The sequence below is a fragment of the Hyla sarda genome, chromosome 1, assembly GCF_029499605.1.
Source record: "Hyla sarda isolate aHylSar1 chromosome 1, aHylSar1.hap1, whole genome shotgun sequence".
NCBI classification, from domain to species: Eukaryota; Metazoa; Chordata; class Amphibia; order Anura; family Hylidae; genus Hyla; species Hyla sarda.
Window position 1 is genome coordinate 365,157,436 of NC_079189.1, and position 20,400 is coordinate 365,177,835.

General features: G+C 44.5%; 1 protein-coding gene and 1 long non-coding RNA gene across 3 annotated transcripts in view; one reads left to right on the forward strand and one right to left on the reverse strand.

Annotated features, from left to right (window-relative positions):
* Window positions 1-19,527, reverse strand: part of LOC130275000 (uncharacterized) — a 30,762-nt gene extending 11,235 nt beyond the window's left edge. Inside the window, exon 1 of the long non-coding RNA XR_008844666.1 lies at window positions 19,390-19,527. This is a non-coding gene — a long non-coding RNA (uncharacterized LOC130275000). The remainder of the gene's footprint in view (window positions 1-19,389) is intronic.
* Window positions 19,528-19,596: 69 nt separating this feature from the next.
* The window catches only part of SMC5 (structural maintenance of chromosomes 5), a 166,249-nt gene continuing 165,445 nt past the window's right edge, over window positions 19,597-20,400 (forward strand). For both annotated transcript variants that reach the window (XM_056523070.1, XM_056523071.1), the window contains exon 1: window positions 19,597-19,959. In XM_056523070.1, the coding sequence (XP_056379045.1) occupies window positions 19,838-19,959 (122 nt within the window). In that variant the 5' untranslated portion in view covers window positions 19,597-19,837. The remainder of the gene's footprint in view (window positions 19,960-20,400) is intronic.

The window sequence follows — 20,400 nt, forward strand, 5'->3', positions numbered from 1 at the left end:
CAACTGGCTCCAGAAAGTTAAACAGATGTGTAAATTACTTCTATTAAAAAAATCTTAATCCTTTCAGTACTTATGAGCTTCTGAAGTTAAGGTTGTTCATTTCTGTTTAAGTGCTCTCTGATGACACCTGTCTCGGGAAACGCCCAGTTTAGAAGAGGTTTGCTATGGGGATTTGCTTCTAAACTGGGCGTTTCCTGAGACAGGTGTCATCAGAGAGGACTTAGACAGAAAAGAACAACCTTAACTTCAGAAGCTCATAAGTACTGAAAGGATTAAGATTTTTTAATAGAAGTAATTTACAAATCTGTTTAACTTTCTGGAGCCAGTTGATATATATAAAAAATGGATAACCCCTTTAAGCATTAATAACTCTGGAATGCTTTTAGTTATAAATTTGATTCCGAGATAGTTTTTTCCTGACATATTCTACTTCATGGTAGTGGTAAATTTTTGTCGATACTTTACATTTCTTGGTGAAAAATTCAAAAATTTCATGAAAAATTTGAAAATTTAGCATTTTTCTAACTTTGAAGCTCTCTGCTTTTAAGGAAAATAGACATTCCAAATAAATTATATATTGATTCACATATACAATATGTCTACTTTATGTTTGCATCATAAAATTGACGTGTTTTTACTTTTGGAAGACATCAAAGGGCTTCAAAGTTCAGCAGCAATTTTCCACAAAAGTTTCAAAATCTGAATTTTTCAGGGACCAGTTCAGTTTTGAAGTGGATTTGAAGGGCCTTTATATTAGAAATACCCCACAAATTACCTAATTATAAAAACTGCACCCCTCAAAGTATCCAAAATGACATTCAGTAAGTGTGTTAACCCTTTAGGTGTTTCACAGGAATAGCAGCAAAGTGAAGGAGAAAATTCAAAATCTTAATTTTTTACACTCGCATGTTCTTGTAGACCCAGTTTTTGAATTTTTACAAGTGATAATAGGAGAAAAAGCCCCCCAAAATTTGAACCCAATTTCTCTTGAGTAAGGAAATACCTCATATGTGTATGTCAAGTGTTCGGCGGGTGCAGTAGAGGGCTCAGAAGGGAAGGAGCAACAATGGGATTTTGGACAGTGAATTTTGCTGAAATGGTTTTTGGGGGGCATGTCACATTTAGAAAGCCCCTATGGTGCCAGAACAGCAGAAAACCCCACATAGCATACCATTTTGGAAACTACACCCCTCAAGGCACCTAACAAGGGGTCCAGTTAGCCTTTACACCCCACAGGTGTTTGACGACTTTTCGTTAAATTCGGATGTGTAAATGAAAAAAAAATGTTTTCACTAAAGTGCAGTTTTTTCCCCAAATGTACAATTTTTACAAAGGGTAATGGCAGAAAATGCCCCCCAAAATATATAACCCCATCTCATGGAAATATCCCATGTTAGGACGTAAAAGTCTCTGCAGGCAAACTACAATGCTCAGAAGAGAAGGAGCGCCATTGAGCTTTTGGAAAGAGAATTTGTTTGGAATGGTGGTCAGGGGCCATGTGCTTTTACAAAGCCCCCGTGGTGCCAGAACAGAGGACCCCGCACATGTGACCCCATTTTGCAAACTACACCCCTCACAGAATGTAATAAGGGGTGCTGTGAGTATTTACACCCCACTGGCATTTGACAGATCTTTGGAACGGTGGGCTGTGCAAATGAAAAATTAAATTTTTCTTCATTTTCACGGACCACTGTTCCAAAATCTGTTAGACACCTGTGGGGTGTAAATGCTCATTGCACCCCTTAATACATTACATGAGGGGTGTAGTTTCCAAAATGGGGTCACATGTGGGGGGGGTCCATTGTTCTGGCACTATGGAGGCTTTGTAAACACACGTGGCCTTCAATTCCAGACAAATTTTCTCTTCAAAATCCCAATGGCGCTCCTTCTGAGCATTGTAGTTCGCCCGCAGAGCACTTTACATCCACATATGGGGTATTTTTTTACTCAGATGAAATGGGGTTACACATTTTGGGGGGCTTTTTTTCCTATTTTCCCTTGTGGAAATGAAAAATTTAGGGTAACACCAGCATTTAAGTGAAAAAAATATTTTTTTCATTTTCCCATCCAGATTTAATGAAAACTCGTCAAAACACCTGTGGGGTGTTAAGGCTCACTATACCCCTTGTCACGTTCCGCGAGGGGTGTAGTTTCCAAAGTGGGGTCACATGTGGGTATTTATGTTTTTGCGTTTATGTCAGAACCGCTGTAAAATCAGCCACCCCTGTGCAAATCACCAATTTAGGACTCAAATGTACATGGTGCACTCTCACTCCTGAGCCTTGTTGTGAGCCCGCAGAGCATTTTACGCCCACATATGGGGTATTTCCGTACTCAGGAGAAATTGTGTTACAAATTTTGGGGGTCTTTTTTTCCCCTTTTACTGCTTGTGAAAATAAATACATTTTAACTTTTTTTTACACCAACAGGCTGGTGTAGCCCCCAACTTGTCCATTTCATAAGGGGTAAAAGCTCCCCAAAATTTGTAGTGCAATTTCTCCCGATATGTGGCCCTAAACTGTTTCCTTGAAATTCGACAGGGCTCTGAAATGAGAGAGCGCCATGTGCATTTGAGGACTAAATTAGGGATTGCATAGGGGTATTCTACGCCAGTGATTTCCAAACAGGGTGCCTCCAGCTGTTGCTAAACTCCCAGCATGCTTGGACAGTCAGTGGCTGGACAGTCAGAATTGTGCGCGGAAATGGGGGAGAAAGAAGTGAAGGGTTAGCCATTTCTGTGCGAATTCCGCGCAAATTGCGTGCGAATTCCATGTGAAAACGATGTCGGGCGGAATTTATTTTTACCACTGACTTTAATTGATTTCTGCTAGCGGATTTCGCTTGAAGAATGAACATGTTCTTTCTTCAAGCGGAGCATAATTCAGCGTCGGAATTCTGCTAGCAGAATTTCCGCAGTGTGAACAGGAGAGCGGAAATAACATTGAAGTCAATGGGCAGAGGAGATGTCCATTAATTTAGAGCTGAGAATTCAAGAGGAATTACTCAAGTAAATTGAATTACTCTTGAATTACTCTGTGTGAACACACCCTAAGAGCGATTGACGGTTGAAACGTGTAACCTTCCTTGTTCCTGATTGTGTCCATTCAATAAATGGATTTTATTTGCACCTAGAGCTGGATTCTGACTTCCATTTTTCCATTATTATTTTGGTGTTGTCCAGCACCTGGATCAGTGCTCCAGCTGTCTTGGCAGGGTGAGCTGGTTGGACTCTTTTTTTCTTCATAAAATTACATTGTCTGATTTTTAAAGAATTAATTTGCTAATTATGGTGGAAAATAATGGTGGAACATACGATGGTAATTCGTTCTAAACGAGCCATCGTTTGTCAAATCCATCGTCTGTTGAGGGATTCGTGCAATGTAAAGTATAGGAAGCTGTACTCACCTGTCCCCGTCGCTCGCGATGGTGACCCCGGGCCTCCGCTGGGCTCTCTGCTGTCTTCTCCGGTCCTCCGCTGTCTTCTCCGGTCCTCTGCTGTCTTCCGCAAGGCCTTACTGGGCCTGCGTAGCGACATCATTACACCGCTGCGTACGCCATTCCTATTGGATGACGTGCGCAGCAGCGTATTGATGTCATCGGAGAGGGCCGAGAAGACACCGGAAGACCAGCACTGGACCCGGAGGGCACCCCGGAGCATCGTGGAGGGGTAAGTAATACTTACCGCACCACACGGGGAACATTAAGCTGCTATCCGGCAGCAGCTTAAGCATTTTGCGCTGCCAGATAGCACTTAATGTGATGGCCCCGACATAAAAAAGCATCGTATGTCAATGCTGACATCGACATGCGATGGCCTCTGAGAGGCCATCGTATGTTAATTTGATCATATGTCGGGGCCATCGTAGGTCGGGGGTCACTGTATTGTAAATACTCTGAACCATTTACCATCTAAATTGGTAATGCATACACTGAAGAAGACCTGGGGCAGTACCATCATCTTTATAATGGATGCACGATCAGTCATAGAGATGGGTAACTTAACACAAACATCAATTTTTTATTTTATCAACTAGTGGTTTAACACTTAACCACATTAGGGACCCATGACGTACAGGTACAACTTCGGTCCCTGGTACTTAAGGACACAGGGCGTACCTGTATGCCCGTGGGAATTTCGGTCCCCGCTGCACGCCGGGCGGGGACCGGACCGGGGTGACTGCTGATATCGACCCCCCCATGTCGGCGATCGGCACAAATCGCAACTGAATTCACAGCTGCGATTTGCGCTGATTCGGGGTCTTACGGGTCTATGGTGACCCTGAATATAAGGGGGATCGCATATGACACCCACTATCCCCCTGAAGGGATAGGAGTGAGGTGGCAGGGGTGCCACCCCTCCTATTGGTCGTCAGAAGCAACGACCAATAGCAGATCGGGGGCAGGGGTGTTAACTTTTGTTTTCCCCGTCCTGCCCACCCACAATAGACTGGGCAGGACAGGGAAACAGACAGGGACCGGGCACCGAAGTCCACTTACCCAGCGGCGACGGCTGCGGGCTGCGATCGGGACGGGGATCGGCGGAAGAAGAGGAAGGCGATGCTACTCACTTGATCCTATGGAAGCCGGTGAGTTGCCTAGCAACATCTGGAGGGCTACAGTCTGAGACCACTATACAGTGGTCTCTATACTGTAGCCCTCCAGATGTTGCAAAACTACAACTTCCAGCATGCCCAGACAGCTATTTGCTGTGCGGGCATGCTGGGATTTGCACTGTTGCAACAGCTGGAGGGCTACAGTTTGAAGATCACTGTGCAGTGATCCAACTGTGGCCCTCTAGATCTTGCAAAACTACAACTCCTAGCATGTCCACACAGCAAATAGCTGTCTGGGCATGCTGGGAGTTGTAGTTTTGCAACATCTGGAGGGCTACAGTATAGAGACCACTGTATAGTGGTCTCAGACTGTAGCCCTCCAGATGTTGCAAAACTGCAAATCCCAGCATGCCCAAACAGCAAACAGCTGTCTCGGCATGCTGGGAGTTGTAGTTGAGTACCTCCAGCTGTTGCATAACTACATCTCCCAGCATGCCCTTTGGCGATCAGTACATGATGGGAGTTGAAGTTTTGCAACAACTGGAGGCACACTAGTTGGAAAATACTGAGTTAGATGACTTTAGGTTTTCCAACCAGTGTGCCTCCAGCTGTTGCAAAAGTACAACTCCCAGCATGGACGGTCTGTCACTAATGCTGGGAGTTGTAGTTTTGAAACAGCTGGAGGTTTGCCCCCCCCCATGTGAATGTACAGGGTACATTCACACTGGCGGGTTTACAGTAAGTTTTCTGCTTCAAGTTTGGGCTGCGGCAAATTTTCCGCCACAGCGCAAACTCCTAGCGGGAAACTCACCGTAAAACGCCCGCCAGTGTGAATGTACACTAAAAACACTACACTACACTACCACATAATAAAGGGTAAAACACTACACTGTCCCCCCCCCCCAATAAAAAACGTATCGTACAGCAGTGTTTCCAAAACACCCCACAGGTGTTTGACAAATTTTCATTAAAGTTGGATGAGAAAATGAAAAAAAAATTATTTTTCACTAAAATGCTGGTGTTACTCTAAATTTTTCATTTTCACAAGGGAAAATAGGAAAAAAGCCCCCCAAAATTTGTAACCCCATTTCTTCTGAGTAAGAAAATACCTCATATGTGAATGTAAAGTGCTCTGCGGGCGAACTACAATGCTCAGAAGAGAAGGAGCGCCATTGGGATTTTGAAGAGAAATTTTGTCCGAAATTGAAGGCCACGTGTGTTTACAAAGCCCCCATAGTGCCAGAACAATGGACCCCCCCCCCACATGTGACCCCATTTTGGAAACTACACCCCTCACAGAATGTAATAAGGGGTCCAATGAGCATTTACGCCCCACAGGTGTCTGACAGAATTTGGAACATTTTGGACAGAGGTGTCAGCAGAGAGCACTGTGGTCATGACAGAAAAGAAATCCAAAAAGAAAAGAATTTTCTCTGTAGTATACAGCCACTAATTGAAGTGAGGACAAACAATGGTACACAAAGACAAACACAGAACAGCCACAAAAGGTGAGAGAGAGAAGAGGGAGAAAGCAAGGGAAAGGAAACGGAAGGGAAAAAAAGAGAGAGAGGAAGACTCAAGACTCAGTAAAACGATCCCAGGGCTCCCAGACCGAAAGGAATAAGGGGATGGAATTGTTGAGAGAGGCAGTCAGGAATTCCAAGGAACGAATCTCTCGGACACCAGCTAACAATTCTGACTCGGGGGGGGGGGGGGGGGGGGGGCTTCCTACAATACTTGGCAACAAGGGTTTTGGCGGCTAGAACAATATGTTGGAAAAGCTTAAAGGGCTTCTTAGATAAAGAGGGGTGAGAAAGATGGAGAAGATAAATAAGAGGCTCTAGAGCAATGTTTCCCAAATGCGGTCCTCAAGCACCCCAAACAGGTCATGTTTTCTGCATTTCTTTAGTCTTTCACAGGTGATATAATTATGGTCAGTGAATCAGGCATCACCAGTTATATCACTTATGAAAGACTAAGGAAATCCAGAAAACATGACCTGTTGGGGGTACATGAGGACCGCGTTTGGGAAACACTGGTCTAGAGGAAACCAATACACCCAATACTTCATACAGCAATCTCTGTACTTTCTTCCAGTAGTCCGTTAAGAGGTGGGCATGACCAAAATATATGAAACACTGTGCCCAGTCCCACCCCACAACGCCAACACTGAGAAAGAATATCAGGGTTAAGCCTATTCAATAGTTCTGGAGTATGATACCAGCCCATAATCAATTCATACTGGGTTTCCTTGTAGGCCGTACAAATCGAAGCATTAGAGGCCCTCTCCCAGATAGCCCACCACTGTGGAAGGGCAATAGTGGTGTTGAGAGCCTCCTCCCAGCCACCCATATATCGATGTGTCAGTGGGGCTCCCCTAGGAGGCTGGAGAAGCAAGGAGTAGATGTCAGAGAGAAGACCCCTCGCCTGAGACCCACCACGGCATAATCATTCATATCCAGTAGGCAAGGAGACTAATGTGGAGCCATGCATAGAAGATATATAATGTCGCAACTGCAGGTAGTGAATGCGCTCAGATGAGGGGAGGTCCCAACGAGTCATCAGTTGTTCAAAGTGCAGGAGAGAATGTGAGAGAGGGTCAACTACATCAGCCCAGCAGAAAATGTCCCTAGATTCCCACTCCCGCACCATAGCAGAAGACATACCAGAAGGAAAGTCAGGATGGTAAAGGAAGGAACGCAGAGGGGAAGAAGGGGAAAACAGTCAGAATTTCACAGAGCAATACCCCCAAACATATTTAGAGAATGCCATGGGGCCCAGTAGAGGGGAAGAAAAGATAGTAGAAGCCGGGGGAGACCAGAGAAGGGTATTGGGATGCATGAGAGCTAACCAGAGCTTTTCCATCCAATGACTGTACGCATGGTAAGAAGACCATGCTGCAAGATGGCGCAAATGGGCAGCCCAATAGTATTTAAGCATGTCCGGGACCGCCAAGCCCTACTAGCCATCATAACGGACATAGGGAGTCAATGCCTCTTCCCCCAGATAAAACGAAAAACGTCTCGAAAAATAGAGGAGTTTCGGAAGAATCGTCATTTTCACCGCTGCAATACGCCCAAAAAAGGAGATGTATTGCGAACGCCACTTCCCCAGGAGGGCTTGAAGCTCCCTAAAAAGCGAAAGATAGTTGGCAGAGTAAAGAGAAGAATAGTAGGAAGTAATGTGGACCCCCAAGTATTTAAGAGCAGAAGAGGATCATTTAAAGGAATAGTTGGAGTGCAAGAGAGTGGAAAGAGATTTAGGAATATTAAGAGGGAGTTCTTCTGAGAGATTCACCTTATAGCCAGAAACCACACCATAGTCATGGAGAACCCTATGGAGTACCCCTTTAACTTATAAAATCTATTAGCATTGGACGCTATTGTAATTTTCAAATAATGAAACCCCTTTTTTTTTTTCATTTTGTATTCCTACCTGTGGTAATTCAATGTACTCATACAAAGGGAAAAGTGAGGATTTTCCCCAATTAACTCCTTAAGGACAGACCCATTTTTTTTTACCTAAATGACAGGCTCTTTTTTTTAAAAAATTTGACACGTGTCTCTTTAAATGGTATTAACTTTAGAATGCTTTTTCTGAGCGGAGCGATTGTTTTTCGTAACATATTGCACACTGTTCAAAAAAATAAAAGGGACCACCAAGATAACATATCCTAGATCTGAATGAACTAATTGTATGAAATATTTTTGTCTTTACATAGTTGAATGTGCTGACAACAAAATCACACAAAAATTATCAATGGAAATCAATTTATCAACCCATGGAGGTCTGGATATGGAGTCACACTCAAAATCTAAGTGAAAAACCACCCTACGGGAGCCCTGAATGGCTACTTGGTGCCGGCCATTCAGGGCTCCCGGGGGGTTATATAAATATGAATTTTTGACAGTAAAAAATACATTGCTGGGGAGCAGTTGATAAGCCGCATGCTACCCTGGTTAACAACTTTTTATTGCATCAGGTTTCAGAGGTGAAACCTGATGCAATCAATTCTCGGTCCCTTAACCCCTTAAGGACCAGACCATTTTACACCTTAGGACCAGAGCTTGTTTTTTCGTGACATATTCTACTTTATGTTATTGGTAAAATTTTGTCGATACTTGCATCGTTTCTTAGTGAAAAATTCCAAAATTTGATGAAAAAATTGAACATTTAGCATTTTTCTAACTTTGAAGCTCTCTGCTTGTAAGGTAAATGGATATTCCAAATAATTTTTTTTTATTCACATATACAATATGTCCACTTTATGTTTGCATCATACAATTTATGTGTTTTTACTTTTGGAAGACACCAGAGGGTTTCAAAGTTCAGCAGCAATTTTCCACAAAATTTCCAAAATCACAATTTTTCAGGGACCAGTTCAGGTTTGAAGTGGATTTGAAGGGTCTTCATCTTAGAAATGCCACACAAATGACCCCATTATAAAAACTGCACCCCCCCCCAAAGTATTCAAAATGACATTCAGTCAGCATTTTAACCCTTTAGGTGTTTCACAGGAATAGCAGCAAAGTGAAGGAGAAAATTCCCAATCTTCATTTTTTACACTTGCATGTTCGTGTAGACCCAATTTTTGAATTTTTACAAGAGGTAAAAGGAGAAAATGTATACTTATTTTTGTAGCCCAATTTCTCTCGAGTAAGCACATACCTCATATGTCTATGTAAATTGTTCGGCGGGCGCAGTAGAGGGCTCAGAAGCGAAGGAGCGACAAGGGGATTTTGGAGAGTACGTTTTTCTGAAATGGTTTTTGGGGGGCATGTTGCATTTAGGAAGCCCCTACGGTGCCAGAACAGGAAAAAAAAAAAACACATGGCATACAATTTTGGAATCTAGACCCCTTGAGGAACGTAACAAGGAATAAAGTGAGCCTTAATACCCCACAGGTGTTTCACGACTTTTGCATATGTAAAACATTTTTAAAAAAATGTCACTAAAATGTGTGTTTGCCCCCAAATTTCACATTTATGCAAGGGTTAATAGCAGAAAATACCCCCAAAAATTTGTAACCCCATCTATTCTGAGTATGGAGGTACCCAATAAGTTGTCCTGAAGTGCACTACGGGCGAACTACAATGCTCAGAAGAGAAGTGATATTTGGCTTTTTGAGAGCAAATTTTGTTCGGGGGCATGTCGCATTTAGGAAGCCCCTATGGTGCCAGGACAGCAAAAAATACCCACATGGCATACTATTTTGGAAACTAGACCCCTTGAGGAACGTAACAAGGGGTACAGTGAGCATTTACCCCCCACTGTTGTCTGTCAGATCTTTGGAACAGTGGGCTGTAATTTTTTTTTTAATTTGCACAGCCCACTGTTCCAAAGATCTGTCAGACACCAGTGGGGTGTAAATTCTCACTGCACCCCTCATTACATTCCGAGAGGGGTGTAGTTTCCGAAATGGGGTCACATGTGGGGTTTTGTCTTTTTTGCGTTTGTCAAAACCGCTGTAACAATCAGCCACCCCTGTGCAAATCACCTCAAATGTACATGGCGCACTCTCCCTTCTGGGCCTTGTTGTGCGCCCCCAGAGCACTTTGCGCCCACATATGGGGTATCTCCGTAGTCGGGAGAAATTGCATTACATTGCATTTTTTTACACTAACATGCTAGTGTAGACCCCAACTTCACCTTTTCATACGGGGTGAAGGGAGAAATTGCCTAACAAATTTTGGGGGGTCTTTTTCTCCTGAGTACGGCGATACCCCATATGTGACCCTAAACTGTTGCCTTGAAATAGGACAGGGCTCCAAAGTGAGAGTGCCATGCGCATTTGAGGCCTGAATTAGGGATTTGCATAGGGATGGACATAGAGGTATTCTATGCCAGTGATTCCCAAACAGGGTGCCTCCAGCTGTTGCAAAACTCCCAGCATGTCTGGACAGTCAACGGCTGTCCGGCAATACTGGGAGTTGTTGTTTTGCAACAGCTGGAGGCTCCATTTTGAAAACAGTGGCGTACCAGACGTTTTTCATTTTTATTGGGGAGGGGAGGGGGGCTGTGTATGGGTATGTGTATATGTAGTGTTTTTTACTTTTTATTTTATTTTGTGTAGTGTAGTGTTTTTAGGGTACAGTCACACGGCCGGGGGGTTACAGCGAGTTTCCCGCTGTGAGTTTGAGCTGCCATGCAAAATTTGCTGCATCGCAAACTTTCAGCCTGATACTCACTGTAAGCCCCCTGCCCATGTGAGTGTACCCTGTACATTCACAGGGGGGGGGGGGGGGGGGGGGACCTCCAGCTGTTGCAAAACTACAACTCCTAGAATGCAGTCTATCAGTACATGCTGGTAGTCATAGTTTTGCAACAGCTGGAGGCACACGGGTTGGGAAACACTGAGTTAGGAAACAGACAATGTTTCCCAACCAGTGTGCCTCCAGTTGTTGCAAAACCACAACTCCCAAACATTCTCAGGCATGCTGGGAGTAGTAGTTCTTTAGAGCCAGATGTTGCCGAACTACAACTCCCAGCATGCTTGGAGTTGTAGTTTTGCAACATCTGGAGGACTACAGTTTGCAGACCACTAATACAGTGGTTCCCAATCTGTGTGCCCTTCTAGATGTTGCAAAACTACAACTCCCAGTATGCCAAAACTGTCCAGGCATGCTGGGAGTTGTAGTTCTGCAACATCTGAAGGGCCAGATGTTACAGAACTACAACTCCCAGCATGCCTAGACAGTAAGGGCATGCTGAGGATGTGTAGTTTTGCAACATCTGGAAGGGCACAGTGGTCCCAAAACTGCGGACCTCCAGATGTTGTAAAGCTGCAACTCCCAGCATGCCCAGACGCCAAGGGCTGTCTGGGCATGCTGGGAGTTGTAGTATACAGGGTCCCAATACAGCAATGCATGTCGCTTTACGGCGACGTGCATTGCTGTAAAGGGCCCGACCGCGACTGAAGATCCACTCACCTGTCGTCGCCGCCGCCGTCTTCATCGCCGTGACCGGGTCTTCAGGGACGAGGTAAGTACCGGGGCTGGTCCCCAGCACTCCCCCGTCCCCCGCCGCGTCCTCCGGTCTTCCTCCCGTCCTCTCCGGACTTCCAGGGGCAGGGCGGGAGGAAGTAACCGCCCCCACCCCCCCCCCCCTGCGATTGGTCGATTAACTAACCGAAGAATCGCAGGGGATCGGAGGAGGTGGCAGGTTTGCCACCTCGCTCCTATGCTTTAGCATGGTCCTGGCTGTCTGTGACAGCCGGGATCATGGAAAATTACCGGGCGGTCGGGTCCCAGAGACCCGTTCAGCCCGGTATCGCCGCAGATCGCAAGGACAATTTCCCTTGCGATTTGCGGCGATCGCCGACATGGGGGGCCTACATGGCCCCCCTCTGCGTTTGCCCTGGATGCCTGCTGAAGCATTTCAGCAGGCATCCGGTTCCGATCTCTGCCCGGCGAGCGTCAGGGACCGGAAAACGGTCCTTAAAGCCCAGGGTGCCATGACGTTCCACAATGTCATTGGTCCTTAACCCCTTAAGGACACATGACGTTCTCATACGTCTCCATTTTCGAGTCCTTAAGGACACATGACGTATGAGAACGTCATGTTTTTTACCGGCCCCCCGCAGCCATCTGGAGCGGAGCCGGTGCCCGATGCCTGCTGAAATCGTTCAGCAGGCATCGGGGCATATCGCCCAGGGGGGTCATTATGCCCCCCCCATGTCGGCCATGGCCGCAGATCGCTGGACAATTCAGTCCAGCGATCTGCGGAGGATTCCGGGTCAATCGGGTCTCCAGTGAACCAGTGACCCGGAATTATTGGCTGATCAGGGCCGTCTCTGGTGCCACCTCACGATCGCCCTGATTCGTCGGCCGGTTTCCCGGCCGACCAATCAGGGCGCCTGCTGCGGGTGTCACTCCCGCAACCCGCTCCGCCCCTCTTAAGGAGGACGTGAGCGGGTGCGGGAAGAAGACCCCAGGTGCTGTGGACCCCGGCGTCCCTGTTGGGATCGGGGCCCCAGGAGCGACAGCGACGGCGAGGGACTGACCTGCGCGGCGTGGAGCAGCAGCTGCAGTAGGAGGTGAGTGACAGCCTCCTGCTGTTGTTTAGCAACAGCTCCCAGCATGCAAAAAGGGCATGCTGGGAGCTGTAGTTATGCAACAGCAGGAGGCAGACCACCACAACTCCCAGCATTCCCTTATGGGCATGCTGGGACTTCTAGTTTTGCAACACCTGGAGGCACATTTTTTCTATGGAAAAGTGTACCTTCAGCTGTTGTATAACTACAACTCCCAGCTTGCACAATCAGCTAAAGTGCATGCTGGGAGTTGTAGTGGTGCATCTGCTGGTTGCATAACTACAATTCCCATCATGCCCGTTGGCTGTCGGTGACTGCTGAGAGTTCTAGTTTTGCAACAGCTGAAGGCACACTGAGTTAAGTAGCAAACCAGTGTGTCTCCAGCTGTTGCATAACTACAATCCCCAGCATCCCCAGCCAAAGTAGTATGCCTCCAGCTGTTGCATAACTACAAGACCCAGCATGCCCTTCCGCTGTCCGTACATGCTGGGGGTTGTAGCTTTTGCAACAGCTGAAGGCACACTGGTTGCAAAACACTGAGTTTGTTACCAAACTCGATGTTTCACAACCAGTGTGCCTCCAGCTGTTGCAAAACTACAACTCCCAGCATGCACTGATAGACCGTACATGCTGGGAGTTGTAGTTTTGCAACAGATGGATGTCCCCCCCCTGGTACACTCACATGGGCGGAGGATTACAGTAAGTATTCGGCTGCAAGTTTGAGCTGCGGCAGAAAACTGCCAGCGAGAAACTACTGTGAACCCCCACGCGTGTGACTCTACCCTAAAAACACTACACTAACACACAAAATAAAAAGTAAAAAACAGTACATATACACATACCCCTATACAACCCGCCTCCCCGCCCCAATAAAAATGAAAAACGTCTGGTACGCCACTGTTTCCAAAACGGAGCCTCCAGCTGTTGCAAAACAACTACTCCCAGTATTGCCAGATAGCCACTGAGTGTCCAGGCATGCTGGGAGTTTTACAACAGCTGGAGGCACCCTGTTTTGTAATCACTGGCGTAGAATACCCCTATGTCCACCCCTATGCAAGTCCCTAATTTAGGCCTCAAATGCGCATGGCGCTCTCACTTTGGAGCCCTGTCGTATTTCAAGGCAACAGTTTAGGGTCACATATGGGGTATCGCCGTACTTGGGAGAAATTGTGTTACAAATTTTGGGGGGTATTTTCTGCTATTGCCCTTTTTAAAAATGTAAAATTTTTGGGAAAACAAGCATTTTAGGTAAAAAAAAAATTTTTTTTTTTTTACATATGCAAAAGTCGTGAAACACCTGTAGGGTATTAAGGTTCATATTACCCTTTGTTACGTTCCCTTTTTTTGCTGTTCTGGCACCATAGGGGCTTCCTAAATGCGGCATGCCCCCAGAGCAAAATTTGCTTTCAAAAAGCCAAATGTGACTCCTTCTCTTCTGAGACCTGTAGTGCGCCAGCAGAGCACTTTTCATCCCCATATGGGGTGTTTTCTGAATCGGGAGAAATTGGGCTTTAAATTTTGGTGGGTATTTTCTGCTATTACCCTTTTTAAAAATGTAATATTTTTCGGAAACCAAGCATTTTAGGTAAAAATAATTTTTTTTTTTTTTACATATGCAAAAGTCGCGAATCACCTGTGGGGTATTAAGGTTCACTTTACCCCTTGTTACGTTCCCTGAGGGGTCTAGTTTCCAAAATGGTATGCCATGTGTTTTTTTTTGCTGTCCTGGCACCATAGGGGCTTCCTAAAGGTGACATGCCCCCCAAAACCATTTGTCGCTCCTTCCCTTCTGAGCCCTCTACTGAACAATTTACATAGACATATGAGGTATGTGCTTACTCGAGAGAAATTGGGTTTCAAATACAAGTAAAAATGTTCTCCTTTTTACCCCTTGCAAAAATTCAAAAATTGGGTCTACAAGAACATGCTAGTGTAATAAATGAAGATTTTGAATTTTCTCCTTCACTTTGCTGCTATTCCTGTGAAACACCTTAAGGCTTAATACACTTACTGAATGTCATTTTCAGGGATGTGGAATTCCTATCGCCCGACGCCCGGGACTAGCAGTTTTGGGAGCCGGGCAGGTGAATTGGTCCGGCCCTTAGCACGGCTTCGGGCAAGCAGGGCCGGATCTGACAAGTGCGGCGGCGATCTGCAGTCTGTATGGAGCGGGCTCCCGGCTCCTGCCCGCTCCATACTCTGCAGCCTGTGCCCTCCGAAGCAGAGCAGGGGAGATGAGAAGCTGTGTATGTGTCTTCTCTCCCCTGCACTGCAGACGTGCGGGGGCGAGATGAGGGGGCATGGCTTCTTTCTCCCCGTGCAGATCTGCGTCCTCTGCCTTCACTCCCCGCACGTCTGCACGGGGAGATGCTTGCGGCGCTCACAGGGGAGTATGGAGCGGGCTCAGGATTCCTGCCCGCTCCATACTCTGCAGCCCCCGGCTGTTCTCAGTAGCCAGGGGGCCGCCGCTAATAGCCAGCATGCGGCCGCGGCTAGCTATTAACCCTTTAGATCGCCGCTGTCAAAGCTGACAGCGGCGTCTAAAGGCACATGTGAATGCTCCGTGGTGGGCTAGTGGGGTGGATCGCCCCCCCGCAGTGCGATCGCGAGGGGAGATCCACTATGGAGGGAGCCGGAAGGCTTACCTCTGCTTCCTCCTGTCCCGGCTCTGTCATTGATAGATCCTGGCTGGACCAGGCTCTATCAATGGATCACAGAGCACACAGATTAATAGAGTTCAATAGAATCTATACATCTGTATGAGGAATCTAATGATTCCTCCTATAAGTGTAATAAAGTGTAAAAAGAAAAAAAAAAAAGAAAAAAGTTTTAATAAAAGTGACACATTAACCCAGTGGTCTTCAAACTGTGCCCCTCCAGATGTTACAAAACTACAATTCCCAGCATGCCAGGACAGCCGTTGGCTGTCCGGGCATGCTGGGAGTTGTAGTTTTGCAACATCTGTAGGGCCACAGTTTGAAGACCGCTGCATTAAAGGGAACCAATCATCAGATTTTACCCTATATAACGCTTGGCAAAGCGTTATATAGGGTAAAATCTTTATTTTCACCATTCCCGGGGGATGCTCCTGCCCCCAGGGATGGTGAAGATATGAAGTTATAAACTAGTCACCGCCGCCGCCGTAAGTAGTCACCTGGGCGGGATCTCTTCTCATCTACTCCCGTTCTTCGTCCGGCAGCGACACCCCCTCCGCTTGATTGATGGGCCGCGTCATCACTCTGCTCCGTCTGTTCAGTGAGCGAAACAATGACGCGGCCCATCAATCAAGCGGAGGGGGTGTCGCTGCCGGACGAAGAACGGGAGTAGATGAGAAGAGCTCCCCGCCCAGGTGACTACGTACGGCGGCGGCGGCGACTAGTTTATAACTTCATATCTTCACCATCCCTGGGGGCAGGAGCGTCCCCCGGGAATGGCGAAAATAAAGATTTTACCCTATATAATGGTTTGCCAAGCGTTATATAGGGTAAAATCTGATGATTGGTTCCCTTTAACCCCTTCCATGTTAAAAGTTCAAATCACCCCCTTTTCCTATATAAAAACATGCAAACATAAAAAAAATAAACATATTTGGTATCGCTTCATGTGTAATTGTACAACCTATTAAATTATAACATTATGTATCCCGTACGGTAAATGTAAAAATATACCAAACCACAGAATTGCAGTTTTTATAATATCCCAGAAAAATAAGTAAAAAAGCGATTAATAAGTCAGATCAATACCAAAATGGTACCGATACAAAAAACAGATTATGGTGCAAAAAATGAGCCCTCATACAGCCTGGTATGCAGAAAAAAAATAAAGCTACAGGGGTTAAAAAAATGGATATTAAAAAAATTAGAAAAAGTTCTGAATTAGTAAAACATGACATAAACGATACAAATCTGGTATCGCTGTAATCAGGCGCCTAAAGTATCAAAACAACATGTTACCTCAACCACAAGGTAAATGGCGCAGAACAGAAAACCACCAAATCTGCTAAATTATCTTTTACTATTTCAATTTCACTTCCCTTAATATATATATTATTTTTTTGGGTTCAGAGAATGTTATTGAAAAATTAAAAGGTATCATTATAGTAGTTAGTTATGGCTATTATAGGGCGAGGAGGAAAAAATCAGAGCGTAAAAGCAAAAATTGGCCGGACAAGTAGATCATCATGAGGGACAAGTAGATTTTGCTCCATTTTAGTCCCGTGGACAAGTAGCTTTTTTATAAAATTTCCACCCCCCTGTATTTTGAATACTTTGGGGGTGTAGTTTTTATAATGGGGTCTTTTATGGGGTATTTCTAAAAAGAACACCCTTCAAATCCACTTCAAAACTGAACTGGTGCCTGAAAAATAGTGAGTTTGAAAATTTTGTGAAAAATTTCAAAATTGCTGCTGAACTTTGAAGTCTGCTGATGTCTTCCAAAAGTAAAAACTCATAAATTTTTAAATTTTATGATGCAAACATAAAGTAGACATATTGGAAATGTGAACCCCCAAAAAATATATTTTGAATATCCATTTTCCTTACAAGCAGAGAGCTTCAAAGTTAGAAAAATGCAAAATTTTCATTTTTTTCATCAAATTTGGGGATTTTTCACCAAGAAAGGCTGCAAGTTACCACAAAATTTTACCACTAAGTTAAAGTAGAATATGTCACGAAAAAACAGTCTCGGAATCAGAATGATAACTAAAAGCATTCCAGAGTTATTAATGTTTAAAGTGACAGTGGTCAGAATTGCAAAAAACGCTCTGGTCCTTAAAGGGTACCTCTCATCAAATAAACTTTTGATATATTTTAGATTAATGAATGTTGAATAACTTTCCAATAGCATGTTAATGAAAAATATGCTTCTTTCTATTGTATTTTTCCCGATCAGTCCTGGCAGCAAGCATTTCTGACTCATGCTGGAGTCCTAAACACTCAGAGCTGCCAGCCTCCTTTGTTCACAGAGCTCTCAGCCTGCTTTGTTCACAGCCTGTTAGGCTGAGTGTTCTCCTTTGTGAACAAAGCAGACTGGCAGCTTGTAGTGTTTAGGACTCCAGCATGAGTCTGAAATGCTTGCTGCCAGGACTGGTAGGGAGACCCCTAGTGGTAATTTCTTCAAAGTGGAAAATTAAATAGAATGAAGCATATTTTTTAATAACATGCAATTGTAAAGTTATTCTGCATACATTAATCTATAATATATCAAAAGTTTTTTTGATGAGAGGTACCGTTTAAGGTGTAAAATGGCCTGGTCCTTAAGGGGTTAAGAGGTTAAAAGGGGTATTCCAGGCCAAAACTTTTTTTTTTTATATATCAACTGGCTCTGGAAAGTTAAACAGATTTGTAAATTACTTTGATTAAAAAATCTTAATCCTTCCAATAATTATTAGCTTCTGAAGTTGAGTTGTTGTTTTCTGTCAAACTGCTCTCTGATGACTCATGTCCCGGGAGCTGTCCAGTTCCTATGGGGATATTTTCCCATCATGCACAGCTCCCGGGACATGACATCATCAATGAGCAGTTAGACAGCAAACTTCAGAAGCTAATAACTATTGACAGGATTAAGATTTTTAAATAGAAGTAATTTACAAATCTGTTTAACTTTCCGGAGCCAGTTGATATATATATAAAAAAGTTTTTGCCTGGAATACCCCTTTAACTACTATTACTTCGAACATGGAACAGACTGTTCCATGATGGGAGTAGTAGCACCCCCGAGGGTCTGTGTTATTTTTTATAAACGAAACAATGATAGTTTGTGCGGATTCCATGTGGAATCTGCATGCATTCCACGCAAATAATAGTAGCACGAATTCAGCAGAAAGTCAGCCCCATTGACTTCAATGGGATTCTGCAGCTGAAGTGCTGAAAAATATAAGACCAGACATATTTTTCCGGACCACGAAATGCAGAATTTCTGCAGCAGAATTCCGAATGCGGAAATTCTGCTGTGTGAATTAACTTGCAGAATGCCATTAACCCCTTAACGACGCAGGACATATAGTTATTCGGAGTAGTCGAGTGCTGAAAACACTGATCAATGCTATGCTATGGCATAGCATTGATCAATGCCGGCAATCAGCATAGTGCAGGTTATAGTCCCCTATGGGGGCTATAACATTGCAAAAAAAAAAAAAAAAAAGTTAATAAAGATGATTTAACCCCCTTCCCTAATGAAAGTTTGAATCACTCCCCTTTTCCCATTTAAAAAAATATATAAATATAAAAAACATACATGTACATATGTCCAAACTATAAAAATATATTGTTAATTAATGATTCAATGGTTATAGAGGTCAGAAGAGGACATTTTTAAACGTATACATTTTCCTGCATGTAGTTATGATTTTTTCCAGAGGTACGACCAAATCAAACCTATATAAAGATAAGGTGTCATTTTTACTGAAAAATGCACTGCGTAGAAATGGCTTTTTTTCAATTTTGTTGCACAATGATTTTTTTTTTTTCCCTGTAGATTATTGGATATAATGACCGATGTCATTACAAAGTAGAATTGGTAGCACAAAAAAAAGCCATCATATGAGTCTGTAGGTGCAAAATTGAAAGGGTTATGATTTTTAAAAAGTGAGGAGGTAATAACGAAAGTGCAAAAACAGAAAAACCCTGAGTCAAACCCTGAGTCCTTAAGGGGTTAAAGTTGTAGCCAATAAATTTACACAGAATTCCGCCCGGATTTTGTGGCATGTATTGGCTATAAATTCATGCAGAATTATCATGCAGAAATTCTGGCATGTGAATAGTCCATGTGTATTATTATGCCAACATAGACTTGCTGCATAGTTACCTGCACTTGACGTGATTGTAAGGTTTATTGACCCTAAACCTTCCACAAATGTGTGGGAATTCTTATGGAAAAAGCAGACAACGCAACTAATCCGCCTATCAGCCGGGTTTGGAGGGCGTGGATACTACAGGGCGCGCGCCTCCATTTTCCCGCCATCAACTGGGAAGCGCTCACACGCTAGTCACGTGACCCTGCGATTAGTCGCCAGTACATCGGCCCAGTACTGTAGTGTTGTTGCAGGTCATACTCGGTCTATTTAGACTACTTGAAGCATATGTACATACCAGATGCCTTCTGCGGTACATGTGCAGATATCGTAAAACGATTAGGGAGAGTCCCGGTTCCTGTTGCCCATACTTAACATGGCGGCGTCGGTGTGGTGACGTAGAGTGACGTTGCAGGAACTGCTTGAGACTGCAGAGTCTAGTGTTGGTACAGGAGTTGTGACATGATGGCGACTGCGCTCGGCAAGAGAAAAGCGGACGGTAGCAGGCTGCTGTCGGGGCGTCAGGAGCAGCATACGCAGCATGTAGAAGGATCTATCATCAGAATCAAGATGGAGAATTTCCTGTATGTCCCCGACACTTGTGTGTATCCTTATAATAACACTGCCTGCTGCAGATTGACGCTTCTCCCTGCTTGTAAATTGCCATATAGATATAACTACTCCGGACTTAAGGTCCTGTCCACACCACACTCACTGGCTGTATGCTGGGATACTGTCAGGTGTTTTCTTGTTAATGTGGAATACTTAAAGTGTGCCTATTCACATTAATGGGTTAACTGACTCTAAACCCAATACACTGGGTTAAAGTGCGGATGAATATGAGTAAAGATATTATTTTCATTGATTTGTGGTCCCGGAGAAGATTTGGAGCCTCCTTTCTGGTCTCCCCTGCTCTCTTCCTCTGTACTCCATTGCCCGCCAATCTGCTATATTTGCTTGTCCTCTTCTGAGCATCCATGTCCTAATAAAGTTATAGCCTGCCCATGTGACTGTTTTGAAGAGAT